At 38.5% G+C, this 25,058-nt stretch overlaps 1 protein-coding gene across 1 annotated transcript in view; it reads right to left on the reverse strand.

Moving 5' to 3' along the window:
• The window catches only part of trpa1 (transient receptor potential cation channel, subfamily A, member 1), a gene marked incomplete at its 5' end in the record, with an annotated part of 34,604 nt that extends 10,519 nt beyond the window's left edge, over positions 1-24,085 (reverse strand). Inside the window, 19 exon segments of the mRNA NM_001127962.1 lie at positions 219-432; positions 1,254-1,324; positions 2,444-2,542; positions 3,748-3,807; positions 4,134-4,224; positions 4,532-4,698; positions 5,182-5,296; positions 5,740-5,904; positions 8,837-9,006; positions 9,134-9,234; positions 10,684-10,783; positions 10,922-10,970; positions 12,565-12,701; positions 18,422-18,567; positions 18,654-18,762; positions 19,374-19,481; positions 20,556-20,731; positions 22,642-22,804; positions 23,872-24,085. Coding sequence (NP_001121434.1) covers positions 219-432; positions 1,254-1,324; positions 2,444-2,542; positions 3,748-3,807; positions 4,134-4,224; positions 4,532-4,698; positions 5,182-5,296; positions 5,740-5,904; positions 8,837-9,006; positions 9,134-9,234; positions 10,684-10,783; positions 10,922-10,970; positions 12,565-12,701; positions 18,422-18,567; positions 18,654-18,762; positions 19,374-19,481; positions 20,556-20,731; positions 22,642-22,804; positions 23,872-23,994 — 2,364 coding nt within the window.
• Between the last annotated feature and the right edge of the window lie 973 nt (positions 24,086-25,058).

A 25,058-nucleotide genomic window follows, 5' to 3' on the forward strand; every position in this document is an offset into this window, starting at 1 on the left:
TGCAGCTTGGTCATTCGAATACAAAAGAAAAGTAGGGAGATAAAATCTGTATATATAAAACATATTCTCTTTAGTTGAAATTGTGGCTTTTGTTATCCTTACAAACCCATTAACCAGTGCAACAATATCAAGCCTGGCTCCATTTAAGCTGTTGCCTTGCTATCATTTCTAAATACCATAAATATTGTATCGCTTTATTATTCAACACACAAATGTACCTTGAGCTGTAATAGATCGAGCTTCCTCGACACATTTGCACATTCTTGCTTCATGGACGAGTTATAAAAATCTGTTCGCTTTAAGTGTTCGCACTCTTCAATTATGGCTAAAGATTCTGGCCTCACTGCATTGATTATCAGCAGGGTGAGAGGAATTAGGCCCAGGGAATATATTGCAAGGTTCAGGAGATGTGCCTTAAATCCATAGGCCATCCTAGACAAAAATATTGGAAAGAAAAAAAAAATTGGTGCATTGAACTGTACTTCACTGATATTCCAGCCTCTGGGCAGCTCTGTAATTAGCAACATGTGTCTATACAAAATGTGTCTATACAGAATCTATCAGTTCCCTATCAGGTCAGCCTAGCTGCTGATTGGTTCTTATCCTACAGTACAGTGTACTGAGTGCCACCGGCTCCCCTGCACATGCAGAGAATTCAGCCAGCAGGAAGTGGAAAAGATGGGCGGGACTAGTGGAGTTTCAGTAGAATTTCTCAATAAATCAGTCCGAAACACAACTTTTATAAGCACAATCTTCTATGTTTAGAGGAGAATAATTCACTGGTACATTCTTAATTTTTATATGATATGTCTCCTTTAATGTGTCTTAAAGCACCAAATTTGACAAAGCAATTTTCCTGGTTTAGACTGAATTCTAGAAGCAGTACCAAAGTTCTACATCTGAATTCTTTATCTTCAACATATTTAGTCACATTTCCTTTTGCCACTAAATATACAGTAGCAATGTTTTTGGGTGAAACTAAACAACAGCTAAACCTGCAGAAAGAAGGAGAATATTTGGGTTTGGAATAACTTCTGCAAAAGATCACTTTGCCCAGTTTGGTGTCACAATGATTACCAATAACTCACTCTGGAAGAATGGCCACATTGAATGAAAAACCTAAGGCCCAAGGGGCACAACAAAATCAACTTCATCACCCATAAACGTAGACAATCAACGTTGTGCCCTGTCTGCTGTCACAAACATGATAAGAGTAAAAGTAGTGTAACATCACTTAGCAATTGGGTACATACCATTTCATAAGCAAATATTCTTTACATACAGGATGAGACAAAAGATCTATACGCTGATGTTGGACCATGGCCTAGAAAAACAAAAGGATATCATAAGTTAGTCTGAAAGGAACTATTAAGAGTGGTCACATGACACCTGTTTATACACCTATTTGATAAATTGAAAAAAGTGGGTTGGGTTGAGATCATGGCTTTGTTTGGACCATTGTTAAACTCCACGATAAATTCACTGATAGTGAATTGCCCTTTAAAGAACCCCCCTTTTTAAGAAAGCAATGGTGGCGTAATTTAAAGCATGTTTGTGTGTTATTTAAGCAAAGCATTTTGTATTAGGGGAAATAGTTTTCTAAGGGCTTTTAAAATGTTTTTTTTTGGGGGGTGGGGGTGATGAATTCAATTGCAGGTAGCTGAAAGCTCTTGGGAGCCTAAAGCAGCTACATGAGGATGTGAGAACATCTCTAGACTGGAGGCCTAAATCTTTTCTTAGGAAAAGCTGAGGAAATAAAAAATTCAGAATGGAGACATGCACAGCAATATTTTCAGGAAAAGCCTTTTGGGCTAAAAATCCATTCTGCATATGTCTCCTATCGGTACATGAGGTAGATCATACTCTAACATGGACATGAATGGAGCTGCATCATCACAATATAATCATTTCCCTTATGGTCTTGCCAAGTGCACTACTGAGATGGGAGGGGCAATCTGGGATTATTCTGTTTTTTTACTTGTATTTCATTATCATAGGTGGAACGGAACTGAAGAACAAATAAATAGTGTAATAATTCTAAATCCTATGGCTGTCCTAGCCCATTTTCTGAATCAATGTCCCACAAAATGTGAGTAATGCTTGTGTGCTAGGGAGATGCAAATGGACTCCTTGCTCTTCAACATGAAAGCAGATGTTGATTTGTCATTATAGAGCTTGTTAAAATCTATAAAACAGCTGTGCTTGCAGGCATCTACCATTTAGTACATAGTAGTCCAATACTTCATTAAACTCTAGTTCCAGGGTTATATAGTAGTGAAATTAAGCATAAAAATAAGTAAGTGGAGATGTTGAGCAGGCTTCCAGTTAGCCAGACCTGGTCTACATCATATCAGAAACCGGTATAAAGGAGAATTTCCTTTTAATGAGGACTGTACAGCTAGGAACCAATATTTATATACAGCGTATACAGTGTGAAACTTACATTTAAAGTTGTTAAAGGTTCATAATGTACATTATTTTCTCTCTTGTGCGCTTTTCTGAAACTCAGTGGACACTGAAGATATGTGAAGTTGTATTCTACCTAAAAATGGGAAAAAAGGCAGCAATTGTAGTTTTGGAACATTTATTCTGATCATGAATCAAAATACATCAAATGTCTCATTATGCACATAATTCCCAAATATATTAAATAGTTTAAGTGAGCAGTGCTAAAATCTATAAAAGATGAAAAACTCTAATTAGGGCTGGGCGATAGCAAAAAAAATGCAGCACACAGGTATGATGCTAAATGTGGGTAACACCCGTTTTTACTAGAGTCAAGCCAAACAATACAAAGGTTTGGGGATGAACCCCCATTACACATTACACTGTGGTGGGGGTGCTCTTGCTTCTTTGTACCTTGCCCCTAATACCTTCAGCCTCCTCCTATAAATTGTATACAATTTACAAAGTACAGGGTGCAAATAAAAGTGGGAACCCAGAATTAACACCTGCCTTGAGGGAGTGTATGTGTAATTCATTCACACACAGTGGATCGCATTGGTGCACCAGAAGTGATGCCTCATACGTACATGGAAGCTGATAAAATGATGTTAATTTCCACCTCCAGTCATTGGTTCTCCAATTGCAGCAAGTGCTGTTTTGCACCCACATATTAGTACAATGGAATGGACATATTTTAACCTATTGTCATGTTTATAAAAGCCTTTTTTTATCTGTGTCAGTTGTCAGAACAGTCAAATCCAATTCATGGGGTGGTGAAATTCAGCTTCAAGATTTTGATTCAGATTTAAGTCCCCAAAAAGAATAAGAATTGTGTAATAATTGTGTATAATTTTATAGTACTAATCAAATTAAACAGTAAATTAGAAGTAATTTCTAATACTTGGGACTCAAGTGCTAGAGCACTAAGGGCAGAAGAGTGTACCTCTTAGTGTTCAGTTATCAAGCAATTGCACCCTAAGGAATGCTGCAGTCTTCACCTAATGCTGCATTAAAGAAAATTCCTTTTTTCAGCCTTTTTTGCACTTTGCTCCCAGTGTTCAAGTATGTAAATGACCCCTACAGACAATCGGGATTTCCATATAAATCAGTACAAGTAATGTTTGCTTTTCCAGCAGTATTTCTAATAACGATCATTACCATGAGAAAAAAGATAAAGTAATACATTTCACCATATTTACTTTTTGGATAAGAGGGTGGGGACAATATTCCCCTAATATTTAATTGAACAATTGTTTTGGTATGTAATAAATTATGCTGGAAAATATATACCACACAACTTACATGAAAATCAGGACTTTTCTTGTCTCCAATGGATTCAGTCATGCATCTGTCTAATAACGTCTTAAAAATAAAACAAAATATATTTAATTATATATATATATATACCAACATAAGAAAGGGAAATGAACATATCATTGCACGTGTCACTATTCAGTTGTCACTGGAGCCCCTGAGAACCATGAAACTACTGGCACTTAATTAACAGGTTATGGTAGGAATTGTTAGGGTTGAGCTTAATCTTGTGCCATTACCTTTAACCTTCATCCTAACTTACCAAAGATTTTAACATATGAAATAACAACTGGGATTTGAAAGTGTTACAAGATTATGTAATTATTCCCAATTCTAAAATGTTATAGATGACGTGAGACATTCAAGATACCTACTTTGAAGGATTCTGGAAGATGATATATCATTTCAAGAATAGCACATTTGTAACTGGAAGTATGTGAGAATGTTTGCAGGATCTCTTCCCACCTGCAACAAAATACATATACAACTGCTCATTAAATGATGTGACAGGAGCATTACAGAAATGTCATTAGCAGTTATTTACTTTGGATGTATATGAACATGTTTTTGTGCATGGTACGTGCATTTGCACACCATTCATTAGAAGAGGCAGGACAGACACTCTGGCAACCATGTGGCGCAGGAGTATGTTTAGACATAAGTATCGTAATAAAACGTCTACTATTTACGTAGAAACCATTTGCTTTCCTTTTTAACTACCCATAAATTATTTCTTTTATATATATGCAGTTTTTTGTTACAGAGTACTTACCGTTCACTCTGAATTGAGACAAGTACCGTATCTTTTTTCCCAAAGCGTATTGCTTCATGAATGTACGATGCTCCATTCGCATTCAGTAAAATGGATGCTCCATTTTCCAGAAGTAGGCTGACAGCCTTAGCATGTCCCTCTCGTCCAGCCAGATGCATTGCAGTGTTCTTTGGAGCAAAAAAGGTGCATGTGTTTATCACCTCCAAACAAATTCATGGAAATAAAACAAACAGTCCAAAATGTATTGGCTGAAGAACATCTATCTATGGGAAAAACCTGGAACTGAATTAGGAGAAGTTTTTTTTCTCAAATGTAATCTTGTTCATAAGTTTCTATGTGATAAAACTATAAAATAATATTTTTTCATGAAAGTGAATGTGGCCCTTTGCAGAATCCTACAAAATTGCATGCCATTACATGGTGTTGCATGACAATACTTTGTGGGTCAGATTAAAATCTGACCAACAGTTTTTGTGTAATTAGTAAAATACATGATAAAATACTAAAAACCATGATTTGTGAAAAAGTCTGAAAGTTAGTAAATTGGCCCTGTATGGGTCTTTGTGCTTTGGTAAATATGATTTTTCTTACAGATTTTTAAATATTACCATGTGCTTTGGATTGTAATAGTTACAATTTTTCTCTCTTACTTGCTCCTTGTCTGTTTTGTCAATGAGCCCAATGGAAGTTTCCAGAAGAGTCTTGATCGTACGGGTATAGCCACTCAATGCAGCATAATGTAGAGCTGTCCACCCACGATGGTCACTTAAGATTTTAAACAATACATGTTTAAATGTGCTACATTCATTTTTATAAAGGTCTGTAACTCTTTGCTACGTTATTATGGGGACAAGTAAAAATGCAGTTGCCATTGTCTTAGATATTCCAACATAGAAATCATCCTTGATCAACCACATTTCTTTCATTGCGTTAACCTGCCCCAGGCAGTGCCCATTCATTGATCAGGCATGAGTGTAAAATCTTCTGCAGAAGGCTGCTGTTGTCTTTGAGATACAGTACAATAGCATATGCATTAAAAGTGATATAATATTGTCCAAAGGCTGCTCTTTATTAAAATTTGCATGTAGAGGTGCCACACACAGTTTTAAGATACTTGGCTTATTACATAGGATGTGAAAAGATTATGTACACTACACCTACCACTGACACATTCCAAGTGCCCACCATTGTACTTTGTATCCTTTTACCTTAGAAGTAAAGCACCTCTTTTTAGAAGGAGAAAAACAATCTTTTCATGCCCGTTCTCTGCAGCTAAGTGGAGGGGCGTCATTCCCTTCTCGTCTCCATCGTTGAGAAGCCTGCCATCTGACATAAACCTCAAGAGTCGCTGGCAGGTGTTGAAACGGCCATAGCTTAACAAAAGGCACCGTAGATAGTAATTAATTATGGCATTAAAATATCTTTAAATATTTAATACCTCTAAACTAATATAGTTCTCACTTATCACATTACAAGAAGATTACTATTTCTTTGTCCCCACCTTTCCTTTTCAGAAAATTTATTAAAGCATCTAGCTAACGTTTTGGCTGCAAAACAAGAACACAAACCCCTTGATAAACCCAATGTGGCGCCAAAAACAGACTGATGATGTCACTCCCCGGTAGCCAAAGCCCCACCCCCCTCTGTCTACGGTGACATCAAAGAAAAAGGTGTACAAAACAAATATGAAATTACTCAAACAAACCAAGAAGTCGTGTTAATCAAAGCCAAGAACAATAAGATGTGAAGTATGAATAAGTAAAAGTAGAAGTAATCTTAAAAGACACTCTCTGTAGCTGAACTACAACTCCCTACTACATTCCCGGAGTAACTGTCAATAGGGTCATCATTCAAGTTTCAGCTGGTAGCAGCAAGGATATATCACTAACTGTAGTAAAGATATATAGCCGACTTAGCCTTGATATTATCACTAATTCCTAAGCTGGTCTGAGGTGCAACGGATCCACCCGCAGCGGTGATTATTTTCTCCGCGCCACTTTACTTCATATTATGGCACAGATCCGTTTGGTGGGGTCATACCTTATATGCCTTATACCCCCACTTACCTATTCTCACCTGTCCCTAACTGGACTTGGTTGGCACCGATCCGCACCTTGAGGCCATAAACCCCATGTACGGTAGGTGTGCCATTCCTTTATGCACCAGTTTCCCCTTAGCACTTTCGGGGCACTGTTGACACGGGACCGTACTGTGAGGCCATTAACCCCACATACGAACGTGTGTCATATTCATTGTGTCACCTAATCCCCGTCCTGACCCTACCGGGACATTGCACAACAGTGCCGGCTAACACACTATCTGCCTTACAGAGCGCCTGTCTTTGAAGCGGTCTTTTTTCCTTCAGTATGGAGTGGCCACATACCCTTTATATATCTTTACTACAGTTAGTGATATATCCTTGCTGCTACCAGCTGAAACTTGAATGATGACCCTATTGACAGTTACTCCGGGAATGTAGTAGGGAGTTGTAGTTCACCTACAGAGAGTGTCTTTTAAGATTACTTCTACTTTTACTTTTACTTATTTACACTTTGATCTTATTGTTCTTGGCTTTGATTAACACGACTTCTTGGTTTGTTTGAGTAATTTCATATTTGTTTTGTACACCTTTTTCTTTGATGTCACCGTAGACAGAGGGGGGTGGGGCTTTGGCTACCGGGGAGTGACGTCATCAGTCTGTTTTTGGCGCCACATTGGGTTTATCAAGGGGTTTGTGTTCTTGTTTTGCACTTTGAAAAAGGCTGTGGAAGCAGCCGAAACGTTAGCTAGATGCTTTAATAAATTTTCTTTTTTTGTTGCATACTAAGTCCTGTGAGTGCGGCTCATATGTTTGCATTTGTATATTTGTCTGACACTGCACCCAGGCAGGCTATATCTTTTTTAACGTGAGTGCCTGTTGCCTTATATCTTTCATTATATATATATATATCAGACAACTGAAAATACCCATTACCCACCCACTATGTAAAGCAGAGGGACCCAGAAGTCTCAGAATCCATCTCTTCGCAATGGAACAATGTAAGGGAGAAGTTAAATTACACCATGAGCCATATGTCTATGAAGATTCTCATTCATCCAGGTCATGATATACAGTATCTAGTAGAATTAATTCTAAAACAACTGGACTTTTCTGAGTTTTTCTTGAAAACGTTTCACCACTCATCCGAAGCCACTTGAATGAGTGGTAAAACGTTTTCAAGAAAAACTCCAGTTGTTTTAGAATTAATTCTACTAGATACATGAGCCTAAAGAATATTGGGAAATGGTATCATGGTTTTCCTTACAATCTGTAAGGAATAAAAATATATACAGTATGTATATTTATTTCTGGAAGTTCAGATAAGCCTAACTGGACAAGCTCATTGAACAAGCTCAAAAATGGGTGCTATTTTTTGATATTGAAATATGACTGGAATGGAAATGCTATAATTCATAGCTTTGGGGAAAATGAGTTCCAGATAATAGATCCCATACCCATCTGGGTGTTTATATGCTTTACAATAAGGAAACTGATTGTGAAACAATGTAACAGAAGCCAGCTGATTAACAGACATACCCCATGAGTACTAAAATGCACTAAATTTGCCCAGGAGCAGTAGCCCATAGCAATAAGATGTTTGCTTTCAAACAGGTGACCAATAAATGCTACTTGCTAATTGGCTGCTATGGGTTACTTCACCTTGGCAAACTTAGTGCCTTTTATTATATTAGGGTCGGATCTGCCCACTACTACATTGTTTTATACAGAATCAAATAACAGAAAGGGATAATTATACAATGCTTTCAATGTAATTACATTTACAAATAATTTTACAAATGACTGCCCATGTTTAATTCATGTTTATTGGAAAATGGCTTTGAATTATATTTTCTTTTTCATGTATTTGACTGGTGATCCCTTTTAATTATGTGCATGTAAGTTGTCCTACTGAATACAAGCTCCAAATCAGTGCTGTGGAATATGTTGGTGCTTTATAAATAAATAATAATAATAATCGTGTGAATTTTGCAGATACCAGTCTGGAGTAAAATTGCATTCTGGCTTCATGATACAAAAAAAACAATAGAGCAAGTTTTGCATCTACTGAGAAACATAACAACTTAATATAACACAACATACCAGCCTCGGGCGCCCTATTCAGAAATCCGGCCCTGATACCAACTTGAAGTAATCAGCAAGCAGCATAGGCCATACATTATTTTCGACCCAATAATTTAAACATCAAAACACTTTTTGAGACACTGGACTAAATCTCAGAATACTTTATGGGAAGATAAACTCACCATGCAGCAAAGTGCAGAGGAGATCTTTTGTTCTTACTTTTGGAATACAGAGACATGTTCAGACCAAGCAAGTTATTGACTGAGTTCGGAACCCCATGTCTGCATGCATAATGGAGAGGGGTGCAGCCTTCACAGTCCTCATCGCTTACAAGCTTTTTAATATTTTCCATCTGACAATAAACACATCTCCAGTTATATTTAGAACTGTTAAAACTTGCAAGAGCTGGCAGTGTCCTATTACAAAATGCACAGTTTTCTATTATTTTTAATGTTATGGCCATATATCAGGATACATACCTGCAGAAATTCGCTATTTAAGTTTTTCAAGCCTCCTGGCTGTAGTACCATAAGATGCAAAAAATTCCTTCCATAATGATCTTTTAGTTTTACGTCTGCACCTATAATTGACACGCAACATACAAACAATACATATTTTATGGTACTAATGCATGTGTTAACACTGTCATCACACTGTCACACTGTCATCACAAAACTGCTTTTCTACTTCAAAGTGGAACAGAAGCAGTTCTCACTAGCAACTACCAACTAACTGGGTTCCCAAACCTATGCTATAGTGTAGGAGGTTGTAGGGGTTCATACAAGGGAAGGCTCTCTTTTTGCAATGTTGTTGCTCTCTTACGGTTACTCCTCTTTTATCATCAAGCTGACCAATCAGTTGGAATTGCAAGCTAGGTGAATCCAAATTGGTGGGCACGGTCAGACTAGCCAGCTAGAATACAGAGAAGAACCCCAGTTGGCCTCAATCCTTGTGGACCTTTCTAGCGCTGGCTCAGCTCTAAAACTGCATCCAGCACCCTTGCAGGATGACGCAAGAGATGGGCATTTCAGGGCTGATATATAAAATACCGCAGCAAGGTTATTCTGGCCTGGTTTGAGTTTGGAGTTAGGTCAGTGGGTGGGTTAGGCCAGTCCATTTTTGTGGGTGGCTTTATATTTTATTTAAAAAGCAAGTTCAGCTATAAATTGACTTTCACTAGGTTATAGATAGAACTGTTTTAAACAGCTTTGCAATTGGTCTTAACTTTTTATTTTCATGATGTTAAAATGATTAGGCTCCCAAATCCAGCTTGCAACTGAAATTTTCATCTGTTTGTCAGGGTCGCTGACCCTGGCAACTGGAAAACAGATCAACTGCGATGCTTTCTTTTTTTATTTATCTTACAATTCAGGTCTTCTATGACTCATCTTCCATTCATACTACTGCCTGGTCACTTGCACAATGCAACCAGTAAGCAACAAAAGAATTAAAGGGGTTGCTCACCTTTGAGTTAACTTGAAGTTTCTTATAGAATGCCCTTTTGCAATTGGTCATTTCATTCATTTTCTTTTTATAGAGTTTTTCAATTTTTTTAATTTTCCTTTTCTCCCTGTTTCTAGTTCTCAGATTGGGGTCTCTGGCCCAGCAGACAAAAACAACTGTTCTATGAGGCTATAATATTTACTTTCTATTACTCATCTTTTTAATCCTTCATCTATTCATATTCCAGTGTTACTAGTGGTTATTAGGTTAAATAAATAAATATACAATATCAGAAAACACAGATTAAGCATAGAAAGGTAACAACTCTCTATTGTCAACTTTTCAGTTTCAGGGATGTAGAGGATACTTCCCCTCTTGCAGCCATGCTACAAACAGATATGGATATTTTTTGTGGTTTATTTGGAGGATTATTATAACTACAAGAAGATCAGTGAATTTAAAGTTATTCTCAGAAACTGTGTTAATATTCAAGAAACTGAAAATCAAACAAATAAATATACGTTTGGGTGACACTGCCTAAGCTGTAACATTACTTAAACCATGAGACCTGCCTGTCAGACAGTACCTTTAGAAAGAAGTAAATTTACTGATTTCCAAGCAGAGCATGAAGTGGCTAAAAGGAGAGGAGTACGTGATTCCTTGTCCTCACTGTCAATGTTCGCTCCCTGCATGTAATAAAAAGTAGTCAGACTCTAAGTGCCATAAACCCAAACACAATTTAGACACTAAACAATCAAGCCACATATAATCTAAATGACAACATGCTTCAATGATATTAAAAAAAAAGCTGTTAAGATATTTACCTCTGATATTAAATACTCTGCCAGTTCGACATGATCAAACAACACCGATCTGTTGGAAAAATTATGATAAATAAAGTTTAGTATTAATATATATGTATGTTGCCAACATTATGACTGGGAGGCCTTGAATATGTATTTTAGATTCTATTATATTTCATTTAAAGTGTTATTTTACAGAGGTTATAGAACTTATTGACATAGCACTGGGTGGACCCCTGCAATTAGAATCTACAATGAAAAGAATGAAGAGCAAAGACCTAAGCCTCTCAATGAATAAAACGCTGCCTGCATGCAGCATCACTGTATTCACGAGAGGTGGGAAGGGGACTGTACATGGATACCCCCTTGCTTGTGCATCATTTAGACATACAAGGTGCTACAAAGCCCTGTTTCACCTATGAAGTAACCATGTATTTCACTATTTTAGCTGCACCGTGTGTCTCAGCGAAATTAAGAGCTGTCACATAGAGCAACAAGCCAAGAGACACTCATCACATATACATATGTTTTTCCCTCAGTCTTTTCCCCATCCTCCCACTCTCCCCTGGGTACTTTTAATCTTCTCATCTCCTAATCAGTTTTGGATTCCATTTTCTTCTCTTTCCCTTTATTAGAGGGAGATTAATTTGCTTTGTCACTCAGAATACAAGGCTGCTAATGAATCCAAATCATAAAACGGAAGGGGATAATAAATGATTAACTGCATGAGTTAGTAAATAGCACTGTATATTATTTGCGAAAGGAAATGACAGGCTGCAGCCATAAAGTTAATTATGTGATCTAATTTATCTGGAATATTTAATTGATATATTGTTTTGCTGTGGCAATGTATCATTTTGCTCATTTGCTCAGGCAAATATTTCAGCTTTTTCCAGTTTCTGCTTTGTTTGAGGAAAAATAGAGTCCTTCACCTATCATTTAGCAAAATCAAATTTTAAATGGCTTCCCTAACCACTGCCTGAATGAATTAAGGACTCCATTGTAATTAATTTTCTCCACTAATAAGGATGTGTAGGCAGGGTAATAAGGAGCATCTGTGCAAGACAAAAGAGTTTTTGGCTGAGAAGCGGTTTGGGGTAGCCCTGAAAAATTTCTTTTTCACAAGTGACTAATCTAAGGCCTATTCTTAGTCTTTCTCTACACTGAAAATGTCAGATAAACTAAAATCACTCTGTTATAAACCTACATATATAACCTGTGGGAAAAGCTTGTATACATAGCACAGGTGATGTTCATGTTCAAAGCATTTTTTTTATGTCGACAAGTATCAGGCAAAAAGGATAGAAAGAGGTGGGGGTGCCAGAGCCTTTGTGCAGACATGACCACCATTCCAGGATATGTGGAAGATTTTTATCTAACACCTACTGTATAATTTCCAGTCTAAACTCCAGTTTCCACCCGTTGTGCACTTTTAACCCTACTGAGTGAGGAGCACTCTTCCTTATCCTTTGGTACTTGGTGTTTGCAGCTTCACTGCATCTGCTGCTGAGTTGCATGGGGGCTGTTTGCAATTGGAGGTTCATCTCTGATCCTCTTATTTTATGCCAAGACCATGCAAAATGTCTCCCTTTAAATGCATAGCATGCCTGACAATGAATATAGGCTTATTTAAAACTGAATAAGAAGAGCTGTTCACTCCTTACTTGTGAAGTGGTGTTTCATCATTCCCATCAGGCAAATCGACAATTTTATTATCGTCACTGTACGATGAAACCATAAATTTCACTATTTCAGTTGCACCTTGTGTGGCGGCAAAATGCAGAGCTGTTGCATTGTCACTCTAGAAAAAAAGTGCAATAAGCCAAGAGACATCCATTAAATATTAGGAAAACACAGAATGTGCAGAAAATGTCTGATTAGCACAGATGCATGGGCACTTCCAGTTAGACCCACCATGGGATATAATTTGCAGTTAACCAAAAATGTGACACCACTTGCCAATCCCTGCTATACGGCATGTGCTGTGCCTAAAAGTAATACTCGTGGCCTTCTAGAGAGTGTACACAGGAGTATAGTGTCACTTCTTATAATTACCCACGCACTTTACAGCACCACTTTTGCTTATCTCTAGGTATAATAATGATTAAAGCATTAACATTTAGCATTATGTCACCCCCTTTATAACTCTGCTCACATTATATGACCAGTTTTAACTAGAGTTTCAGTCTGGTAGTAAACTGTATACTGCATATAGAAGCACATTCTGGTACATGGGTTAAATACAGATGGAATCATATTCTTCTGTGCGCCGGACTGGGATTCAAAATAGGCCCAAACAGTCCACCACAGGACCAAAAACACATTTGCTCATTACTACTTCTATAGCCTGAATGCAGAACATTTGTCTTCATATATTTCTCCAGTTTTCATTGGATGTGAAAATAATCTAATTTAATGGCAAATTTGAACTTGGACTTCTATTTACTAATGCCTTCAAATTTCCATCCTCCCCCTACTACAATCCAAACTTAATGCATAATAGATAACACCTTGCAGTTGCAACTGTATTTCCAAATACATCCAATGCTGACCCAATATTTAATTGATTTGTATTCTAAAATTGCTTAGAATGCATTAACTTTATACAAAAACAGATTTTTGGTGGAGATTCCCAAATCTTTTTAAACCAGGAGTTGCTATCAGGGGCATAACTACAGAGACAGACCATGCAGCTGCAGGGGGGCCCAGAGGCATAGGAGGCCCCATGAAGCCCTAGTTAATAAACAATTCCAATACAAATTGGTAAAACAACCTCCAGACGTTTGGGTAATATCTACTTACACCACTGGTTGCTAGACGTCCCAGCCTTAGGCACACAAACTTCTAATTATTTGCAACCTTTAGAAAACACAGTTATCTAACTGAAACTGAAATCCTAACACACATTACTAAAACCCTTTGGAAAACTTACATTATAAGTGTTATGATTGTTGGGGCCCCTGAAATAACCAAGGAATGGAGTTTAATTAATTGCAAACGCAAAATGTAATATCTTTGGTCTTTTAAACTAGTAGTCTAGTTATTTAGTTGCAAGTGCAATCTTAGCAGTAACATTTCATAAAATGCCACATTACATTGCTGCTCTTTAAGAGATAAGAGTTACACTTATTACACGTATTATTATGCACTATACATACTGCAACTAAGATGGAGGTTAAAATGGTCTTTTATTAGTAAAGCCTGTATTGCTTCTTGAGATATTATTGTTTTAACCTGTGTTCACAAAGTTCAAAGAACGTTTCTTTTCGCTATATCACGCATTGTGTAGTGTCAGGTGCAAGCTCCACCTCACTGCCAGGGGCAATTGATAATTCACAATAAAATACAGTGCAGCACTCCAAAACAAACCATTGTCAGCTGATGACAATAACTTAGTTTATGCAAACATAGAAAAATACTAAACAAGGCTCCATAGGTTAAAACAATTCACAATAACATACGGTGAAAACTGTGAATTTTATTTGTGCCAAAGACTAGGCAACGTGCCAGGTAACCCCCCATTATCAAGACTACTGACCACCCATTTTTTCAAACACTGTGAAACAATCTATCCAAACTATTCAATCTAATCTAATTTACAAAAAATACACAAGTCATACCAAGGTCTGGAGCTTTCAAGAAAAAAGCTCCAGACCTTGGGATGACTGGTATTTCAATTATAGACATCCAGACCCAAGAAAAGAACAAATAGGCTTTAGATATGGTATATATGTAAGTAATCACAATAGTGCACACTGACACAATATTTGGATTAATCATTTGTGAAGATGTATATTTTATTAGATCAATGGTATTTTCAATGTGACAATGGTAATTTTTGTAAATATGATTTTTAAATAGCTTGGATGGAGCTGATATCTATCTATATATGATAATTGTTTCACAGAGAACTATGGGAAATGTAGTGTATAATGGGTGGAGTATGTTTGTCCCTCAACCTCTTACACTGATTTATAACGAGTGTGTTACACAAGTCAGTAGGCTTGATAAGAGTGGTTACCCGACACGTTGCCTAGTCTTTGGCACACATAAAATTCACAGTTTTCACCGTATGTTATTGTGAATTGTTTTAACCTATGGAGCCTTGTTTAGTATTTTTCTATGTTTGCATAAACTAATTTATTGTCATCAGCTGACAATGGTTTGTGTGCATTAAACTTGTTGTAGTAAGAAACTCTGTAACTGCCTGGAAACCCTAGAACCCTAAGGTATAAGTATCTATTTGGATTCTTCTTTTTTATTTGCCATATAGTGGTACCTGAATAAACCTATTAATAGTTAAAAGATCAATTATGTTGAGATCTCAATGCTATAACGGTTTATTACTAAATAGTGATTAAGAGAATAACAATTGGATTTTAGATTTTTATAGGAACTATAGGGGAAAATTAAGGATTTCTAACAGATTTTATTGAATGGGTAAATGTGTTCAAAAAGACGGCAAGTGGCGCCTGTGTTTGCTCACAGCCTTCCTAAGAAACACTGTAACTGCCTGGCACCCTACGCTAGCACCCTAATGTATAAGTATATATTTGAATTTGAAAGTGTATATTTGGATTTTTCTGTATGAGTTGCAATACAGTAAATCAGTGCTGTCCAACTTATTTCTGGCCTACATGGTGGAGGACCGATAATGGAAGCCAGTTTTGACCACTCACCTTTTTTAAACTGCACCCACTTCAAACACACCCATGTTATTACAAGAGCTTTAAGACCATACCTACATTAATTGTGGTAGCGCAGCAAAAACTTAAATGGTTGGTGCTCACTGCAGGGATGTCTAATCCTTCATTCATATGTGAAAAAAGTTTATTATGTCATATTAAGACATACCCTTAAAGGGGAAGGAAAGGCTAAGTCACTTGGGGGTGCTAAAATGTTAAGCACCCCCAATGACTTGAATGGCTTACCTCGTACCCCGGGCTGGTGCCCCTGTTGGGAGAAAACTGCACCAGCCCGGGGTACCTGCAGCGAGCGCTTCCTCCTTCCGCCTTTGTTCAGCCTTGACTGTGAGTCAGGCGCATGCGCAGTAGAGTGAAAAAGTCGACTTCTCTGTTAAAGTTTGGCTTTTCACTCTACTGCGCATGCGCGTGCAGCGAAGAAGGAAGGAGGAAGCGCTGCAGGTACCCCGGGCAGGTGCTGTTCTCTCCGTACAGGAGCACCAGCCCGGGGTAAAAGGTAAGCGATTCAAGTCACCCCCAGCACATAATAACACACCTTCAGTACCATATAATGACTATATCCAAATGCTAACAAACTCCCAGAAGAATCCCCTGCCAAATTCACCTCTCACAGGCAGCATAGGGCAAGCAGAGTATAACACACACAGGCAGCATAGGGCAGTCAGAGTATGGCATACACAGCCAGCATAGGGCAGGCAGAGTATGGCACACACAGGCAGCATAGGGCAGGCAGAGTATGGCACACACAGGCAGCATAGGGTAAGTAGAATATGGCACACACAGGCAGCATAGGGCAGGCAGAGTATGGCACACACAGGCAGCATAGGGGAGGCAGAGTATGGCACACAAGTATGGGCACAAATTAGGAAATGATGGTGGACACAACTGTGTTGTAGCAAATAATTCCTCAGGTACCTAACCTAGTTACATTTTGTCCACTTTCTTATGAATATCTAAATAAATTTAAGGGGTAACTTGCCTTTTCAAGCAAAAGGGAGCCCTCTGGAGCTCATTGAAAGAGCACTTTCATCTGTGGTATGGTTGAACTTCTCTGTTAAAGTTTGGCTTTTCACTCTACTGCGCATGCAGCGAAGAAGGAAGGAGGAAGCGCTGCAGGTACCCCGGGCTGGTGCTGTTCTCTCCGTACAGGGGCACCAGCCCGGGGTAAAAGGTAAGCGATTCAAGTCACTTGGGGGTGCCTAACATTTTGGCTTTTCCTTCTCCTTTAAATTCATATGCCTCCCCTGTGGATAGCACATAGCTACCCCCAGCGCATAATAACACACCTTCAGTACCATATAATGACTATATCCAAATGCTAACAAACTCCCAGAAGAATCCCCTGCCAAATTTGCCTCTCACAGGCAGCATAGGGCAAGCAGAGTATGGCACACACAGGCAGCATAGGGCAGGCAGAGTATGGAACACACAGGCAGCATAGGGCAGGCAGAGTATGGCACACACAGGCAGCATAGGGCAGGCAGAGTATGGCATACACAGGCAGCATAGGGCAGGCAGAGTATGGCACACACAGGCACCATAGGGCAGGCAGAGTATGGCACACACAGGCAGCATAGGGCAGGCAGAGTATGGCACACACAGGCAGGGTAGGGCAGGCAGAGTATGGCACACACAGGCACCATAGGGCAGGCAGAGTATGGCACACACAGGCAGCATAGGGCAGGCAGAGTATGGCACACACAGGCAGGGTAGGGCAGGCAGAGTATGGCACACACAGGCAGCATAGGGCAGGCAGAGTATGGAACACACAGGCAGCATAGGACAGGAATAGTATGGCCCACACAGGCAGCATAGGGCAGGCAGAGTATAGCACACACAGGCAGCATAGGGCAGGCAGAGTATGGCACACACAGGCAGCATAGGGCAGGCAGAGTATGGCACACACAGGCAGCATAGGGTAGGCAGAATATGGAACACACAGGCCAAGTATGGCACCCATAGGGCAGGCAGGGTATGACAAACACAGGCAGCATAGGGGAGGCAGAGTATGGCACACAAGTATGGGCACAAATTTGGAAATGATGGTGGACACAACTGTGTTGTAGCAAATAATTCCTCAGGTACCTAACCTAGTTACATTTTGTCCACTTTCTTATGAATATCTAAATAAATTTAAGGGGTAACTTGCCTTTTCAAGCAAAAGGGAGCCCTCTAGAGCTCATTGAAAGAGCACTTTCATCTGTGGTATGGTTGAACTCTGCACCCCAAGCTGGATAAGAATTTGCCATAGGACAGACTGTAAGGATGTGACTTACAGTCTGCCCTATGGCAGATTCTATGGCAGTTTTCTAAATGACCAGTTCCCATGGTCCGAAAATTATCAGGACAATAATTCAGGCCCACACATGGTCTGAAAATTGTATGAAACTATATTGTATGATTATATTGTTGCGTGTAAGGCCAGCTTTTGTAAAGACATATGAATAAAGTAACTAATTCTGGCAGAACTGTATTCATCAAAAGAACACAGAGACTTTTGTGCAGGTAAGGGCACAAACTGCAAAAAACATGGGAAATTGTGGCAATTTTGTGCAGGTTGCACCCTTTCATAAATGTAGTAAATATCCCCCTTTTCCTTTTGGTTAAGAAGAGTTCTCTCCTCTCTCACCTTAACCATAAGTTATTGTTATTTTGTCTACATGTAACACAACAGATATCTTCCTTGTGTGTCATAGCATTAAGTCATATTTTGCACCTTAAATATGCTGATTTTTTTTTTCTACAAATCTTGTATTTAATGCAAAAACAAAAACATCTAGTAAATGTAAAAGAAACATTTGGTAAACATAGCAACTACCTGTCTCAGATCGATTTTTGCTCCATATGAAATGCAGGCTTTCACTACATCAATGTTTCCATTTTGAACTGCTAAATGGAGAGGGCTTGATTTTTCATTGTTTGTGAAATTAATGTGATGATCAATAGTGTACCCCATCTCTTCCCCTACAAAGAAATAAGGATGTTTCTACTACAAAGTCCAACAAGCTCAAATCAGCAAGGAATTGCAAAAGGTATTTGCAGTTTCCTACCTTTCTTTAAAATAATGTCCATGCACTTCAACGATCCCATAAAGGCAGTCATGTGTATTGGATAACATCCCAGCTTGTTTTGCTTACACAGCTTTGCTCCTCGACCAAGCTACGTATCACATATAAAAGAATTTAAGCACTATTTACAGTTGTTAGTCACAGTTCTTAAAGAAAAACTTGACCCCCAAACAATGAAAAATGTATGGATACATTTCATACTCAGTGGCTTATACCCAAATGGTAAAGAATTGCATAGCCTTTTCATGACTAATAGCAGGTAATTTTGCAATGAGGGATGAGTACAGTGCAATATTAGCATACTAAATCCATATAGAATGTTGGCATTTCCTTGGAACAAGGCTAGGCCAGTTGCCATTAGGTACTATGTAAGTTTAAGAAGCAGTAGCTATTTAAAGGATGCTATTTTATACTCAGTTCTGCCACTAAAGAGATATAAAAGAAGTCCTCTAATTGGGGAACCTATACCTTTTAGTAAATTTGATTACAATGTTTGTGTCCAGTTCAGTGCCTTATTATTATTAGCATTATTATTATTTCTTATATAGTGTTGATATATTATAAAAAAAAACACCAATATCAATGAAGATCCCATGTCTTCTTAGGAAATGTATTATCCCTGCACAGACAAAATTACCCTTCATGGCAGGACACATGTATGAGCATGGGAAAAAATGACATGTATAGATTTTAAGTACTTGCCAGCAGATTCAGTGCCTCATGATTATCCTTGCAACATGCTTGCATTACTGGAGTATTACCAAGGTCTCCTTCAAGATTAATGTCTGTTGTACTATGGAGGATCAATGCCTTAACAAGAATAGATGATTGATTAGTTTATACAGCCTGTCATACACCACAGAAGCTACACACAAAATATATATATATATATATATATATATATATATTTTACTATTATAAATATCTTGCACTATTATGCAAATCTGTCTGCTTACATATATTTACTTATGCTGGATTGGAAATGACAATAGCCTATCAAGTTCAACCCCTGTGTTTTGCTCATTGGCTTTAGCATGCTAAACATATTAATAGCAATGTCTTTGTTTTTAAGCTGTAAATATGGAAGCTATCAGAACCAAATACTTAATTGGTTTTATTTTCAAGTTTTAGTATGAGAGCTGTCTTCCCTACAGGTGCACATGAAATAATTGGTACAACATCCTCTGGTTAGGCTAATGCCATATGATGCGTATAGCTTATATTTTCGGCAAGATGAAAAATGCTTTGTGTGGCATTAACTTATCCTCTTCTACAGGAAATCATTATCCATCCTGATCCCTGATTATTCAACCAAACAGTCAGAAAAACAGAAGAGAAATACAGCTTGTCTGTTGTGGCAAAAAAATTACAGATTAATTAAGGTCAATAAAAATCGCACCAAATGAATCACAATGGATGCAAATGTGCTTGCGCTTTGATGCATCAAGTTCAATTTGCATCTGGCATTTTCACAGCGAGAGTTGCATTACTTCTAATTGCTTCTGACTTGACTTAACCAGCTGTGGGAACCCTGTAGCTTCTGTCATATCAAGGGTTGCAGTAGCTTCAGGGTTCCCCAGGGTCTACAGGCACGACTGCACAGCCATTCATTCATCATAAAGGTGTAAGTATGTTTATGAATTGCATCAATAAGCACCCTCCATCATGTCCATTTTAGAGCACTAAATACCCAATGTTTCCAGTTTATTCTGCCTCAACATTTCTCTACCGATCCATTCCTCACAAATACATTTAAAGGAGAACTAAATTACAGAAAGACCCCTTATCCGGAAAACCCCAGGTCCCAAGCATTCTGGGTAATGGGTCCCATACCCGTATAAGTAAATTCTTCTACTTCGGCCAAATACCCTGAAAAAATCTTACCTCAGCAATGGAATTATGAAAGAGCTGAATCGCCAGATGAAGAGGTGACAGCCTGTAGCAGTTTTGTATGTTCGGGTCAGCTCCTCTACACAACAGAACTTTAAGACAGTCTAATTTATTTTTCTGCACAGCCCAGTGAAGAGGTGTATTTCCTCTGGAATCCAATGCATTTATCCCTAAAAAAAAAAAGAATACAATAAAGGGTATTTGCATGTCGTGACCACCATGTTTCTACTGAGTCTTTTTACAGAAAACAACGCAGGACAATAGTGTGTGTATACTCTTGTGTGTAAAGCTGTTGTAACTCCATGCATGTACAGCAGATCCTTGGCAAGGTTTCTAGCACCAAGTACAGTTTAATTCTGGGCTTTTGTCTTTTATAACTCATTAAGGCAAACAAAAAAATCATTAATGCCTCGATATGAAGCTCACAAGAGAGCTGATGCTAAGCAGTAATAACACTTAACATGAAAGCTGGTTTCTGTAGTCTATGATACTTAAAGTATTTTCCCCCCAGACACATAAGACTCTGAGCTTTACTTTGTGACTGCCTCAAGCAGCTACCCCTCTTAATTTAGAGAATAGGAAAGCCATGTACTGTAATCTCCTCAGTCAGTGAGTGGAGGGCAGATGGGTGCAGCGTGATTACTTTTAAGATAATCCTGGTTCTCTTAGCCTGACAATCCTGAAAAACAAGTCACCCTGTATTAACTATTATTACCAAAAAATTTATACTGCCTGTTTTCTAGGGATAAATACAGGTCTAAAGTAACTAAACAAGCATTTATCTGGGTAGCAAATTGCCGCAGGTAGAAAACCACTATAAGTAGTGGCGTTTATGAATCCCCTTTGTGTTACTGCTTAAGGCACCCAACAGAATTCCAATGGCAGTCCTTTGCTAGCCACTGCTTCTGCTTCATTTTGAAGTGATTTTAAAATCTTCTTGGTTTTGGGTTAAACTTTTGTAATGGTTGCCACACAAAAACCAATACTTCTGACTTCCTGAAAATCAGTTGGCATTTAAGTATAGTTAAAAAGATGCTGTTTAGTAACATATATGTAACAGCAGAAAGAAGAGATAACTATTTGGTATAGTGATTCCAAATATAAGGGACGTATAATAATAAAGTTTAAGCTGATAATGTGTTCTACTTCATAGATGTCAATAAGATGATGTATGCTTTGTTCATAAAATAAAAGATTTTTTTAATTATTGAATTGTACAATTAATAGGGGAAGTGATCTCTTGTTATTCTAAGACCTTCTTTTTATCACCCCATTAAGAACATGTTTCAAGAAGTGTGCTGGCAAAGTAAAATCATAGCCCATCACAGTCCTTATTTGGCATTCTCAAATAACTTTTCTCATGCTTGTGTGGCTCACCAACACTTTTTACATCTGAGTTTAGCTCATGAGTAAATAAGGTTGGGGATCCCTGACCTAGAGGAGGGGTGGGACCTAAGTTGGACAAACAAACCATTGGTCCTCTAATAGCACCATGATTGTTCAACCATGGCAGAAAACATGGCTATCTCATTAACTCCATTTGAGTTTGTATGTGATCTTTGGCCCACCAGAAATAGCATAGGGATAACCACTAAAGTGTGTGCAGTTTGGTGTTTAAAACCTGTGTCCCAATAATGACACAGGACCAAATCAGTTTCACAGATAGCTGTGCATTTCAAGCTTCAAGTGAATATTTTACACAAGGAGAAATGTCTATGTGTGTTGCACTGCATCAGACTTAGTATATTTGTATATCACTTTAGAATGTACATTTGTATATGATAATAAATGTTTGATAATACTAAGGGCTGCATTCTTACAGCTTACATATTTAATGAAAGGGTATAAGCTGAATTGTAGAAACATTGTACAGACAATGAAATTTACTTGACAAACCTCTGAAGCAAAATGAATGGCTATGGTTTGTGCACACCATTTCTTCACATGAACATGTCCGACTTACAACATTGTAGGAGGGAATTCTTTCTCTTGGCCAGAATTGATTTTGCAACAACTATCCACTTTATTTATGCATATATTGAGAAAAGCTCATTGTAAGTAAATATCAACTATCTGATACCTTCTTCTGCAGATTCATTAACAATCATCAGCATTAAATCTATGTTTCCCAGTTTAGCGGCATGGTGAAGCGGGGTAGCCTCAGAATCATCCCTAGCCGCCAGACTTCCAGGATTCTTCAGTACGAAGTTCCGGACACGGCAAACATTACCCTCTGCCATAAGCTGGATAAAAAATAATAAGTATATATATATAATAATTTGATTTAGTACAGATGTGTATAGGTCTAACTACACTTAGTCATTTATAGTTGTAGTAAATGGAGTAAATGGAATCGTCAATCAGAATTGTCAGTATTTTTTTATAGAACAGACAGAAGCAGCTTATATTGTTTCAATAGCATTAGTTATGTAAGTCAATGCAACATATAGACCAGGGGTGCCCAAAAGGTAGAGTGCGGTCTAACAGTAGATCACTTTAAAGTTTCTGGTAGACCTCAAGGTGGAATGCAGTGGGAAGACATCCCGCCACTTAATTTCCCCCCCCAGCATACTGGAGCTTTTGAGTGCGGCTGCTCAAGCCATCCGTCTTTGTACTTTCATCCCAGTATAGAAAATTGTCCCCACCAGGCTGCTGTATATATCCGTTCCCACTTTATATATGTTTCTGTGTGTAGACTACAAAGTGGGCCATGAAGAAGGGAAGTAAAAACTACTACATTCCTTTCACATTAAACTTGAAGTTGGCACTTGAATATGTGGGCATTAAATGTGAATTTGGCACTGCATTTATATATTGCTATGTGTATTTGTTAAACAACCATTGATACTTTTTCTTGCCTATTGCGCCAAATGATAGACGTTGCACAATTTTAACTGTAGTAGATCTCATGATGGAGGCCAGGTGGCAAGAGTAGATCCCAGGGTGAAAAAGTCTGGGCATCCCTAATCTAGACAGCTAGCAGAACACATAGTAAATCCATAACAGACCAAGAGGGTGGCTTAAGGACAGGGAAAATATGGCACTCTATTATACATGAAGATACATTACAGCAGTGCTGCTAACAACATCTCTGAGTACAGAATATACAGAATAAGTATAAGGAGTATGCATGTACTCCCCCCCCCCCCCCCCCCCCCTTTGCTTTCTGCAAAAGTTACACAGTGTTGCTGAAGTGCCAAGGGGTATAATCACAGCACCAGTAAAACGTCAACCTCTTGAATAAACTTAAGCCAATAGTTGGCATGTTAGGGTGGGCAATTGGTAACCACTGGCCTTCACTGCCACCTACCTTAAATATCAGTAATGGATTGTCATCTAGGGAGCAAACGCTGCCAGTTTGCAGAAAGACGCCCTCGTATACATTGTCCTTCTTGGCTGTGGAGCTCAGTATTCTTCTGATCGACCTCCTCATGTCGCCTCTCGGCTGCAGTCGCTGGGGCAGCAGCTTCTATAGAGCGATAAGGTACAGGGGTGAGATATTACAGAGCGATAAGGTACAGGGATAAACTAGACGCCTGTTCTACGTGGATTGGACACAAGTTGGCGCTGTTCTAGGCGGAGTTGTTGTGTCGCCGCGCTTTAACTTGCTTCTTTTGCGCTTTTTACTCTTCTTGCTGTTAGTTACTCTCCTTCTTGATATCTGGGGGTGGAGAAGCATTTTCACAAACACTTCTCTTAATGTTCCCGCCTAGATGGCAAGAAGTAATGGAGGAAAGCACCGTCATGCTGACCGGCCAGTATGAACAGGCTGAACATTACTTGGCTGTAAATACACAGTATTGTATCTGAATCTGGCTGACTCACATTGTAGCGCCAAGGAACTGTTAACCCTTAAAGAAAAGTAAACTCCTTTTACAAACACTGGAAGCAGCCGTAGAGCTGAAACAGGGCGGGAAAAATGTTTCCTACAATCCATAAGTTACAGGTACGGGAACTCATAGTTGGGAGTTCTGTGACAGGGAACGCCTTCAAATAAGTGCACTGAATTTATATCTAAGACGTTTGTAATAGGTTTTACAAATAATACTGATTGTGATAAAATAGGGAAATATTTCAGGAAAAGTATGTTCTATAAAGGTGCGCTGGGAGTGCAGGAGGCAAGTTACTAAGTTAGAGATGGTTGTGTGGAGTCCTCCAAAAAGTAAAAATAAGAATTAAAGCCTAAGGGTATTTGCTATGTCCTAATAAAGTAGATTTTTACTTTTATGATTGTTAATTTAATTTCTGGAGGCCTCTACACAACATTCTCTAACTTTGTGTGGCTTTTTCTGTACAACTAGGGCAATTGGTGTGTAGTTACTGTACTCCCATGTAAACGTTTCTCAATATACAGTTTACATTTATTTAGTGCAAGCTGCATGTTGGGTAAATTCAAGCTGATCCCCAACCAGTGGCTCCTGAACAAGACGTTACTCACCAAACCCTTGGATTTTGCTCAGTGGCCTCAAAGCAGGAGCTTATTTTTGAATTCATGGC

The sequence above is a fragment of the Xenopus tropicalis genome, chromosome 6 (genome assembly GCF_000004195.4).
Source record: "Xenopus tropicalis strain Nigerian chromosome 6, UCB_Xtro_10.0, whole genome shotgun sequence".
Classification (NCBI taxonomy): Eukaryota; Metazoa; Chordata; class Amphibia; order Anura; family Pipidae; genus Xenopus; species Xenopus tropicalis.